Source organism: Rana temporaria, chromosome 2 (genome assembly GCF_905171775.1).
Source record: "Rana temporaria chromosome 2, aRanTem1.1, whole genome shotgun sequence".
NCBI classification, from domain to species: Eukaryota; Metazoa; Chordata; class Amphibia; order Anura; family Ranidae; genus Rana; species Rana temporaria.
In genome coordinates this window covers 211,811,149-211,824,316 of record NC_053490.1, presented here as the reverse complement: position 1 = coordinate 211,824,316, position 13,168 = coordinate 211,811,149, and the positions used below count along the sequence as shown (strand labels likewise).

The 13,168-nt window shown below is 39.4% G+C and overlaps 1 protein-coding gene across 1 annotated transcript in view; it reads left to right on the top strand.

Annotated features, from left to right (window-relative positions):
- The first annotated feature begins 2,993 nt into the window (after positions 1-2,993).
- The window catches only part of AFF3 (AF4/FMR2 family member 3), a 279,809-nt gene continuing 269,634 nt past the window's right edge, over positions 2,994-13,168 (top strand). The window contains exons 1-2 of the mRNA XM_040336366.1: positions 2,994-3,139; positions 3,627-4,421. Coding sequence (XP_040192300.1) covers positions 3,687-4,421 — 735 coding nt within the window. The 5' untranslated portion in view covers positions 2,994-3,139; positions 3,627-3,686. The remainder of the gene's footprint in view (positions 3,140-3,626; positions 4,422-13,168) is intronic.

Sequence of the window (13,168 nt, the reverse complement as noted above, 5' to 3'; positions counted from 1 at the left end):
CACAAATGGGGGTAGTTAAGGGATAAATTAACTATCCTATAGTTTAAGTGGACATATAAGTAACATGTGACCAAGTGTTATCGAAATATGTACAGCCGTTTGGAAGTTATGAAGTAACATGTATTTCCCATAGAGTTGAATGGGACTTTAAAGAAAAACCCCGACCATGGCAAATGGGGGTGGGTAAGGGTTAAACCACCTATCCTATGTTTGTTGCTGACATATAAGTAACATGTGTGCCAAGTTTCATGTTAATATCTTTAGCCGTTTGGACGTGATGCTGGAACATACATACATACACACACACGTTGAGTTTTATATATATAGATAGATACCCTACACACTGACCATATATCGACATATGCACCTGTGAATGTGCACTTATCCATATACCCTCATACCTGTATACTCTATCTTTAAGTAGCCTTCCCTTCATACACAGGTTACTGCCAGTTTCTGATTGGCTGGTCTGATGATTCCTTTAATCTTACATGAAATTAAAATAATACATTTTATACATCTGGATCTGGGTGTTCTGGTAGATCATAAGCTGAATAATAGCATGCAATGCCAAGCTGCGGTTTCCAAAGTTAGCAAAATTCTTTCTTGTATTAATTTTAGGTATGGACTGCAGATAGAGAGTGAGATAATTTTACCCTTGTATGAATCATTAGTAAGACCTTGAATATGCAGTTCAGTTTTGGACACCAGTTCCCAAAAAGGATATCGGGAACTGGAGAAAGTGCAGAGATGGGGCAACCGAACTAATAAGAGTTGAGGATGGATAAAGGAGCTCAGCTATGAGGAGAGATAAGATGAACTAAATGTATTTTCTCATTGAGAAGAGGAGATTAAGGGTTGATCCAAAGGAGAGGAAGGAAAAAAAAATATATAATTATAAAGCATGATCTAACTTGCTCTGGGGGGGGGGGGGGTTCTTTCCTGATCCCCCAAGAGGCAATCAGATATTTCCTGGATAGACTTTACCTATAAATATTAGTATCCAGTTATATTATGTGCATTTAGGAAAGAATCCAGGCCTTTCTTAAAACAATCTACTGAGCTGGCCAGAACCAGTTCTTGAGGGAGTCTATTCCACATTTCCACAGCTTACTGTGAAGGTGCCTTTCCGTATTTGGAGATATAGCTGCAAAGGATTGGCCAACTCAATATTGAACCCTAAGGACAAAGACTGGGATGCCATTAAAGTTCATGTGTGTGTAAAGGCAGGTGTCCCAATACTTTTGGTAATATAGTGTATGTATAGTACAGTCGATAAAGTTCAGTAGTCTGGGGAATACATTTTATAATGCAACAGTTTGTGTTTGTGGTATGTGGTGTACTGTATCATTGCAGCTAGAATTTGTCCTAAACTTTTACCAGTTATATATTGTTGTTCATAACATTTGCAAGAATGGCATGTGGCTGGGTATACTGGAAGAATACACAACAAACTTATGCTATGCTTGAAAGTTTCTTGAGGAAAAAATAGAGGGTTGAATAAACAAGGACAGTGATAACCCTCTTACAGAAATAGGTGAGGTTAAATTGTGGAAGCAAGCAGTTTAAGATGTCCGCTACAGTGCATTTGCATCTCTAGGTGACATTCAGAAGAAGCGTGCAAAATATCAAGCCCCATCAAACATAAACAGCTTTTGGTGTAGATAAATCACAGACTTTTTTGCTATTCCTTCAGTTAAATAACCTCCACATTTCCTTCTCTTCTGATCGCAATCACTCAGATGTGCAGCGACACAATTCAGTCTCCATGCATTTTTCATGTTCCGAACTTGTGCTCATGTCACATCAGTCAGAGAAAAGGGGATTGATTAGGGAGTAGTTTGACGACTTGGCTTATTACCAGAGATCACAATACAGAAGCATGGCTGTAAAGAAATCTAGTGCTACACGCAGTTTGAACAGCTCTTCGGGGAATGAGCTAATAAGAGATTCACCACAAAAAGACAGCAGCCTCTCGTAGATCATGCTGAGGACATTTTATGAGGAAATATCTGCTTGTGATTTACATTTTGTAGTATCTCATAATCTGTAAATGCCTGAGAGCACTAAAAGAAATATTGTGGTCATTAACACATATAATTGTTTCTGTGGATTAATGCACTTCTTCTTAATATATCCCTAGTAAGGAGAAGCTTATGTTTAGAAATGAACAAAATCTAAATATTACTTGCAGGGATATATTTGTATGTAGTTCAGAATGTGAAAAAGGTTTTTTTTATATAAAACAATTTGAAGTAATACATTTAGTTTCATTTAGAAGTATGTATTACAACTTCAGTTTTTGCATTAATTCTGTTAAGCACATCTTCCTGAACTCCGTTAGCATTATTAACTTACTACTGGCTATACACAAAAGCCTATAAGAAAATGGTGGTACTGAGGGTTAATAATTGTCTGTATTTCTGTTGTTTATCTGTTACATACAGTATTCAGAGACAGTAAGCAGGAAGATACAAAATGGAGCACACCGAGGCCTTGTGTCACCAGGCCATGGGCTTGTGTTGATGGCATCACACTGACATCGGTCTCAGACTTGTATGGGAATGCAAAACCTAATCGAAACAAACAGATCCCGCCAATACAGGCCCTAAAATAGAAACTATACATATAGTAATTGTTTTCCTAGGACATGTTGTACGAATTATGTGGTTTCACATTTTCTCTCCTTTTAGAAGTAAGTCTACCATTCTAACTACTTTTGACTAAACTGTATATTGTATATGTCCCTCTGTACCAGGATGGAACTCAGAACATGCTGATCCAGTCTAATGATGTATGTTTTTTCTTTCAAAACATGAAAGCTTGTTTGATCCCTGAACAATCATAGCCACACGTCTGGTCAGCGTTAATTATACCATTTATACATTCCATTGGGATACTGCAATGACATTTTTGTTTCTTTTATTTCTATATTCAGGATTATGTCCAGCTGCCACACATTTATGCTCAAAACATTGCAAGCTAATGTTGTGTTTGTTTTTTTATTGTTTTTTACAGTGGATATGAACAAGATAAAAGTGTACTGCGCAGAAAGGAATGGGAAAGGAGGAGTCAAGAAGTCCAGCCAAGTGAGGATATTTTTCTTGTCAATTACCCCCTCTTCAGTGAGCCATACAAGGTAATATGTATTGTACTGTAATACATGTAGTCAGGACCTACATTAGGATTACCCTACTTTAGTTTGTCTGAGTTAGTGTTGCTTCCACCACATGCTTGTAAATGCTAATAATGAGCACATCCTACCATTTAGGCCACCCAACAAGTGATTGGGAGGATCAGCCTTGTTTATGGCCTTCTTACAGTTTTTTTCATACTTTTTTTGCTATTCCTGTAAGATCCACAGTTGTTTACTGAATAGTTTGGCTATTTAGAAGGAAGTGGGGGGAACCTCTTCATATTTTTTTTTTATATCAGTCAGTTAAAAATGTCATTCCTCTAGTAAGGCACCTACCAATCAACTTTTCTCAGGTAAAATGTTCTAAAATTGCTAGAGCACATTTTGGTAAGCCATGTTTTCTTGCATTGTTGGTATCTCATCTAGTAGCTACACATTGTAATGAAAAATTTGATTGGGCTATGTATTTATTGGATTTTTACAATTTCAGACTAACAAAGGAGATGAGCTTTCAACTCGTATCCAAAGTACACTTGGAAGCTATGATGAAATGAAGGAGCTGTTAACAGAAAGATCCCACCAAAGTCATTTTGTTGGCATTCCAAAGACCGATCCAGGAAACACACCCCTTGAGAAGACAGAGGGCCATCTTCCTCAAAACTCCATAGAAAGCCATTACTTGGTTTGTCACACTGTGCAAACAGGTATAACCTCTTCAGCAACAGCTGTACAGCTGAACAACAAAGCCAACATGAACTGGCAAATAGCTGGACATTCCCTGGAGGGGAAGAAGGTAGAAGGAAAAACTGACCAAAGAAAGATTACTCCCAGTAGTGATTTTAAGTGTGGACAACACATCATCGACAAAAGCAAAAACTACATGTTGAAACCAGAATCATCAGCAACTAATGAGCATCAACGCAACCTGTTAATATGTGGATTTGACAAACCCCTCAGTAGAAGGATAGCACATTCGAAACTGAACTGCAACATAGACTTGGATCTACCCATTAAAAAGAAGTCTTGTAGCCAGAATAGCAATAGTTTAAATTCTTTGCAGAACTTTCCTGCTTCAATCGTGTCCAAGGTAAACACTGTTCAGCAAAAGCCAACAGCATATGTACGTCCCATGGATGGCCAGGACCAGGCACCAAATGAGTCACCAAAATTGAAATTACCAAATGAACTGAGCATAATATTGCCAAGGGAACTTTCTAATATGGCTGATTCAGACAAATTACAAGATGAGAAAACTGAAACATTTGCAGACCACAGTCAAGCAGAGGTAGGTTTTTGGCTCTTACAACCTTGTTTTAGGTTCATAGCAGTACATTTGAAGGCAGCATCAATATTAAAGGGGAGTTCCACCCAAAATTTCACATTTTAAATATAAATACCCCTGTAATACACAAGCTTAATGTAGTCTAGTAAAGTTAGTCTGTAAACTAAGGTCCGTTTTGTTAGGTTGTTAGAGCATTTAGTTAGTTTATAATCTAGAAATAGACCGTGGCCATCTTAAGTGTGGGCATCATGAAGCCAGACTGTATGACTTCCTGGATTTCAGCCTTGCAGATCTCGCACATGCTCAGTGCTGCACAAGCGATGTAAAAGGTTTCAGTCAGGTTTCCATAGCAACGGGAGTGTCAGAGGAAGTTGCCGCCCCGTCTCTATGCAAATAGGCTATTTGCAAGGACTACTGGGATACATGATGCCTATCCCAGAAACCCTTGTGAATAGCCTTGTGACTTAATAGCCTAGGCTAATAAGGAGGAGGAAGTAATAAAGGACTACAAAATAAAGGTATTTATAAGCATCAAAATAAATAAAAATTTCCATTCTGAACACTATGAGATTAGGGCATGCAGCACAGACAAACATAAAAAAATGGGTGGAACTCCACTTTAACTTGTCCATTCGTATATTCTCCTATGGGTTTTATTTTGATAGAAAATTTACTATTTATTATTGTTTAGTGCTATTATTCCAAACACTTCATATAATAATTTAAAGTATATTGAGGCAGTAGCACAAAGTGCCTTTTTTCAACCTGACTAACCTGACCACGTAAAGTACTGTCATTGCATGCATGTCATTGCATGCCAGACCTTTATAAGCATTACTGCTCTTTACACTCCCTGTAGATAACTACTGTGTGGTGGGGGCATTTATAAATGCTACATATGTGGTTGCTAAAAGTAACTTAAAGTAAATGCATAATATTCCTATTGCTTTGCTTGCAACATAGTAAAGAGTTCCATGTTGCTATTGCGCCTTGGCAAAAATATTCAAAGTGCAAAAAAATTTGTTTCCAGCCTGTTCTAAAATTATTCATAGATAGGTTGGTTTAACAGGCCGGTATTATCATCCATATGATTCATACACTTGTATAGACTTGAGTTCTTTAGCTATTAATACTCCATAGAGTAATTTAGAGGATATGTTCTGCTTGAAATTATACTATAAATACACAATACTTTCTATAAATTATGTATTTGTTTCGTGACTGAGAAATTAGAAATCAATTATGGTAAATATGTTTTTCAACATTTTTAATCAAATTCATACTTGGGGGCTCAGTTCAGATGAAGGCCAGCCAAAGGATCATCTAGTATGTTTTAACAACCAGTCTGACTTCCCTGCGCTAGACATACGCTTTACTCACAAATCATTACTCAGTGGTACCTTGATTAAATAACGGATGAAAATTAAATGTGTTTCTAATGTTTTTTTTTTTAATTCTGTTTGCATTTGTTTAGTGTACGTAGCTGGGGCAACAGTACAAGAGCTTTTGTAAACAGCAATCCATCATGGTAGCACATTCCCTGAGTACTGCTCTATCACACTTTTAATTAGCATGGATTACACAGCAGTATATAAGTGCCATGACATTTAAATAACACTTGCTTCATTTACTTGACACTCTCATAACTTACTGCAGATATTGGAATCCCAGCTCCAGAGCACTACACAAAAACAATTTAACAGAATGAGAAGAAAAAAGAAGAGCAAAGAAACGTCTGAGATCTGATTCCTTGTCACTCTTGGTTACCTTTCTATGAAAACGGATAACTTTCAAATGAAAGCCGGCACCAGCCTGTCTGGAGAAAATGCATTCAAAGTGTATTTTCTAGAAGGCATTCCATTTTCATGTGACCCAATACGTTTAAATTATATTAGAGATGGCCAGCACTTTAATTTACTCTGCTCTGACATATAGTTTAATTACTACACTGACGGGTATTAGACATCCTGAAGCAGGTTTAAAGAAAAAAAAATAGAAGTCTGTATTAAATTAATTAGGGAACCACTGACCCATTCTATGATATATTTTTTATAAAGGCTATTGAGGGTAACCTTTGGAATAAGACTTGGCAGAACAAAGCTAATGTTACAGCTTTTCTATAAAAAAAAGAAAAAAAGACTGTTATTTAAAATACATGCAATTTAATAGTACAGTAAAACTTTGGTTTGAGAGTAACTTGGTTTGAGAGCGTTTTGCAAAACAAGAAAAATGTTTTAATAGATTTTGCCTTGATATACAAGCGCTGTCTTGATATAAGAGTAGCGTCATGTCAAAACAGAGTATAAAAAAGAAGAGAGGAGCCTCTAAGTGTAGCAATATGGTTACATTTAATGAAGGTACAACATTTAGCAACTTATTGCTACACTTATGCCTTGTACACACGATCGAAATTTCCAATGAAAAAAGTCAGACGGAATTTTTTCATCGGATATTCCGACCGTGTGGGCCCCGTTGGACTTTTTTCCATCAAAGTTTAGAAATAGAACATGTAAAAAAAAATTCCGATGGAAAAAAAACCTATCGTAAATTCCGATCGTCTGTGTGGAACTCCGATGGAGAAAAAAACACGCATGCTCAGAATCAAGTCGACGCATGCTCGTAAGCATGGAACTTAATTTTCTCGGCTCGTCGTAGTCTTTTACGTCACCACGTTTTGGACGGTCGGAATTTGGTCTGACAGTGTGCATGCGAGACAGCTTGAACGGAATTGTGTAAAAGTGTAGTTAGCCACAGGGTTTTATACAGGTCCAGGACCATGGTCAAAGGCCCAGCCCTGCAACAAGCTATTACTGCACTGGTGGAAGGAAATTAAAACACTTGATTCCCCCATTAACACATTCAGTGTTGATGTGGTAATACTTCCTGCAGTGCAATTGTGTTTTTCCGGTAGGGGGGGGGGTGCAGGGAGCCTTACCAGCTGGCAGAACTCAATGATTACAGCTAGCGGTTATAGCCACCAGCAGTGATACAATGTCAATTTTGGAACAATCAGCCTATCTATACATGGGTCGAAATTTGTCCGGTTTCTACTGAACCGGAGAGATTTAGATCCATTTATGGCCAGCCTGAAGTTGCACGCTTAGGCCTTAAGTTCAAAAAGGCATCTCTCTGTGATATTCTCCATTCAAGTGCAAGGTCTTATGGTTGCCTCATTGGAAGCTGTTATCTTCTAACACTCTTCATCTCTCAACTCCCCTATGCTTCTTCCCAGCCAAGCAAGAAACTAGCTAGCTTACACTGGAAATAGGAAAGTAATTTTTCCCACCTAAATTGAAGGTGACAACAGATGCCAGATTCACAGTCTGGGGAAGAGTGTTTTAATCTCTCACAGTTCACAGCAAAGTTCCTCATTAACCTTTTCAAGCTCAAAACAATACAAATGTGTCTGCACCACTGCACTCTCCTTCTTTAGGGACACCCAATCAGGGTGCAAGAAGACTGCCAGGACCTGGATTTTAACCCAGAAACTCTGTTGTGTCAGGCAATGTCTCTTCTTGCTGACCTGAAATGCTGGAAAGTTCCCTGGACAATTCCTTGAAGGATCCTATCTTGAACAGTGTTTGTGTGAAACTCTGAACTCTTTGCTCCTCCCATGAATTTCCTGATTAAGGTCATGTCTTTGGACTTCCTGTTTGCCGGATTATTGTGCTCTCTCCAGCCAGTATCTCGCTCATGTCTTCTCTGCTGCCGTCCATATTTTACTACCACTTGTAATCAACCCTTGCCTATGCTGCTGGTTGGTGGTAGTTTTGCTAATGTTATAGCAACTGGTTTTCCAGCCTGATCCCTAATCATGACAAAGACAATGCCATGGCAGTGACCTATATCAATAATCAAGAGAGAGCCAGGATTAAGGCAGCCTTGAAGGAAGTATGTCTGATTATCTGCTGGATGGAAATGCACTGGCCCGAAATCTGTTCATACCCTAGGAGTGGTCAATTGAAAGATGTATTTCCTTAGTTATTATCGCCTGGACCAAGGGGAGCATTCTCTACATCTGACATCTCCAATTTTGTATGGCAGAAATGGGATACCCCAGATGTGGACATCCTGTCCTCCAGGTACTGCTGTTACCCCGGTTTGTGGCCAGGACCCAGGATCCGATAGCACTGGCATCCAATGCTGTGGCAATCCTATTAACAGTTCAGGTTAATATTTGCCTTACCTCCAGTGTGGATTTTTCCTTGAGTGCTCTGCAACAAGAGAAGAGAAGAAAACAGTGATTCTCATTTCATTAAACTTGCTCAGAAGAACCTGGTACACAGATACACTCAAACTCCTAGGAAAATAACCCCTGGCCTCTGCCAAATAGACTAGACCTCCTGTGCCAAGGTCCCTTTAGAATCCTGCTTATTAGTCACTGGCTCTAATGGCATGGCTGTTGAAGCCCAGGTCTTGAATAATAGGGGTATATTATATCTGTCATTATCACATTCCTCAATGGCAGAAAAGCCACTTTTTTTCGGCATGTGTAAACAAAGGCATTTCAAACCCAAATGTTACTCAGTTCCTCGTATTCTGGCTTTCTTTTAGTTGAGACTTGACAAAACTTGGCTTTAAGGTTGTGGCCTTCTCCATCCTATTCCAAAAGCCTTTAGCTTCTCTCTCACTGGTAAAAGTTTTTATCCAAGGTTTTTCATGGATCTGAGCCCCATTATAACACTCTGTGCTTCCTTGGGGTCTCAGACAGGTCCTCTCTGCCCTGCAATAACCACCCTTGAAACTACCTTTAAATTACCCAAGGGAAAATAAATAAATACATTACCCAAGGGTAGTTCCCTCTGAATTAGAGAACTACCCTTGGGTGATGTCTCCTGCAAAGTAGCCTCCTTAATGGCTATTGCATCTATCAGATGTATTTTAGAGCTACTGGCCCTATCTTGTAAGGAGCCCTTCCTATTCCTTCACAAAGACAACGTAGTCTTGTGTTAAAAAAACACTACCTTTCTCCCTAAGGTAGTATCAGCATTCGATCTTAATGAAGACATTGTCCTACTTTCCTTGTGCCTCTCTTTTGGTCTTCCCCAGGGTCTTGAAAAGGGCACCCTGCAGCCATGTCCACTATTGTCAGGTGAAAACATAACTCATTGTATACATTTTTACTCTATAGGATATAGATTTACATTTTCTGTACAGTGTTTGGTCAAATATGTAATATACATAGACTAAATCATTAATAATATGATTGTCTAACATGTTTAGTTAGTGCTTAATTTTGCTTATATCTTACATTTTCTGGTATGGCAGGATTTGAAATGGCACCTTGGGCAAACAGTTAAAGCGGAGGTCCTGCCAGAAAAAATAAATAAAAGCCAGCAGCTACAAATACTGCAGCTGCTGACTTTTAATAAATGGACACATACCCGTACAGCGCGCCCGAGATGTCGGCAGCAGAAGACAAGCAACCGCTCGTCTCTCTGCTGCCCCGCCACCATCCTCGGTGAGGGAATCAGGAAGTGAAGCCTTGCGTGGGAGTCATTCACGGAAGTGGGTGCAAATACCTGTATTATACAGGTATCTGCACCCCCCTCCCCCATGAAAGGTGCCAAATGTGACACCTGGGGGGGGAGGGTTCCGAAAAGCGGAAGTTCCATTTTTGGGTGGAACTCCACATTAAGTTACCAGTAAAAATCTGTACATGTGTACTACTCTTTAGTTTATACCATTGGGTTTGCAGTTCTTTTCAGCTGCTCTTATAATTCAGACTGGTTACAGCAACAGACAGACAGCAACACTGGTTACACACCAATTCTGTTTTAGGTTTGAAGCTGTCTGTGACACCTGCCTGCTTGCTGGACAATGATACTAAATCATTGTCCATTGAGCATGTACTGTATGTGACGCATAAAGTTGCAAAGCTGAAATATAGGTATAACCCATTTGGCTGTGCAATGTAGCAGAGGTGTGCAAACCAGTATACATATTTGACTCTCTACTGTGTATCTGTTTGCCTGAAAACTGCATGTGTATGGCAATCATTGGAAAACTTGTTAATTGAAGTGCTGTACCTGTTGTTGCTTACATGGAGAATATAAAATAGGAAAATTCAGAAAATATCCACAAAATAGACACTTATATTGACTTTTTATAATTTTGGAGCATGGTAGAGTCTTCTTAGGATAGAATGTATCTACAAATCTTTTTCCATAATCAATTAAACAAATAAGGGTATTAATAATTTAAGATAGTGGGTGGAGCCATGCAAACAATTATTTTATGCCTTATGGCCTGCAAGTCATTCAAAATACGGCCGCTCGACTAGTGACTGGGAAAAAAACATGGGAATCAATCTCACCTTCACTGAGATCCCTTCATTGGTTGCCAGTAAAAGACAGAATCACTTTCAAGGCACTCTGTCTAATACATAAGTGTATTCAAGGCAACGCACCCCAATATCTATGCGAAAAAATAAAAGCCCATAACCCCAATCGCATTCTGCGATCCACCAATCAAAACCTCCTCCAGATACCCAAAGTCAGATACAAGTCCAAACGGGATCGAAGATTTGCAGTCCAAGGACCCCGCCTGTGGAATGCACTACCAACCACCATCCGACTGGAGTCGGACCACTTGGCCTTCAGGAGAAAGTTTAAAACCCATCTCTTCTGAGGTCAAGGGGTTCCTTACCCATGAAATGGATACAGCGCCCAGAGGCGATTCAGATCGCATGTGTTGCGCTTTACAAGTCTCTCTCTCTCTCTCTCTCTCTCTCTCTCTCTCTCTCTCTATGGCCAACTGTACATTCATAAATGCTGGTTTATAGCACAGACATGGTCTAAAAAAAAGTTATTAATTACAAACTGCATACAGCTATTTCAGGTTTGTTAACCATGATCAATGCAGTGCATGGAAACAATGGCCCGGATTCACGTAGCACTTACGCCGACGTATCTCGAGATATGCCGCGTAAGTGTAAATGTGCGCTGTTGTATCTGTGCGCCGTGCCCACAGAACTAGATACGCCTGAAAATAGGCTTCCTACGACCGACGTAAGTTTCCTACGCCGTCGTATCGTGGGCGCATATTTACGCTGGCCGCAAGGGGCGCTCCCATTGATTTACGATTCGAATATGCAAATGAGTGAGATACGCCGATTTACGAACGTACTTGCGCCCGACGCATTAATATACGTGGTTTACGTAAGGCTTACGTCCGGCGTATGGTTATTCCCCATCTATGAGGCGCAACTCATGCAAAGGTATGGACCAGGGAACAGCCGTCGTATTTAACGTTGTTTACGTAGTAGTACGTGAATAGGGCTGGGCGTAGGTTACGTCCACGTCGTAGGCAGTGAATTTTTTGACGTATCTTAGGGAGTATTCTCGACGTGATTCTGAGCATGCGCACTGAGATGCGTCCACGGGACGGCGCATGCGCCGTTCTTTCGGCCCATCATTTGCATGGGGTCACGCTTCATTTAAATGGAGCACGCCTACTTCAACCTACTTTAAATTAGGCCGGCTTACGCCTACAAATTTATGTTACGCCAGGGCAACGTTGGGAGCATTTGCTTTGTGAATTCCATGCTTGCCTCTCAGCGTTGCGTTGGCGTAGCGTAAAAGAGATACGGCGGCATATCTATGAGCCGATGTATGTGAATCCGGGCCATAGTCTTCTATGGACTAGAACTTGGGGAGCCACCAGAAAGGTTATAAAGTGAGGTTCTTTGAAGTTTACATATTACTACATTTGGAGTAGGGGCACAAGGGAATGATTTGCACGGCTTTGCCAAGTATCCTACAATGAAGGATAAATCCCTTGTTTTGGGGGTTTGTGATGGAATTCAGACATGCAAATGCTCTTCACACTAAATCAGTGGAGGTTTCTTTGGTTTTGTTGGTCCCCCTTATCATAATCATTCAGTTTATACATTCTTAAAGGTTATCTGTTAAATCATGTTTGCATACTTATGTATAAAGAAGTATGCAAAGGTTTCAACACTGTTTACACTGGACAAAAATCTTTGTGACACACACAAGCAGTCTACCTGCTACTGTATATTCTACAAATGTAGCACTCACATGCAGCATAGAGTTAATGTACCGTGCCATGACAATGCTTGTTTGCATTATAACTAATTTGTTTAGACAAATTATTTCAAGGAAATGTAAAACTATAGTTGAATGTCCTAGAAATATGTACACCAATATTTCAAGTATATGCTGCCATACAAAATGACAGGTTTATTTAATGCAGTTAGTTGGATGCATTCAGCATATATAATGCATTTTATTTTATGATTTTTAATTATCCCCAACGTAAGCATATAACTTTTATTTCACAGAGAACTGACTTTTCCTATCTTAAGTATACCATCTTACTGCTGTGATAGAATGTGAGAGACAACGTGATTTTGTCATGCAACAATCATATTCTTCAGTGTAATTTTGTTTCACAGAAGTTGCCTCCATTAATATAGGCCCATATGGCAAGTTTGCTTCTTATCACTTAGGGCATGATTCACATGCAGTGATGGTTTCTAGGATTCTGGTAATAAGAATAGCAGAAATACATTTTTCAGCAATAAGATGCTGACAGCTTTCCTGGAATAGATTCAAACAGGGAGTAGTTCTACTGAGATAGATGACATAAGTTAACACCTAAAAGTCAAATAACACCATATGTAGATAACATTCATAACAGCGGATGTTCATACACTGCAAATCTAAGTTTATTAATCACTCATTAGGAGTCTCATGTTCATGTAAATCCAATCAGTGCTGGTGCCA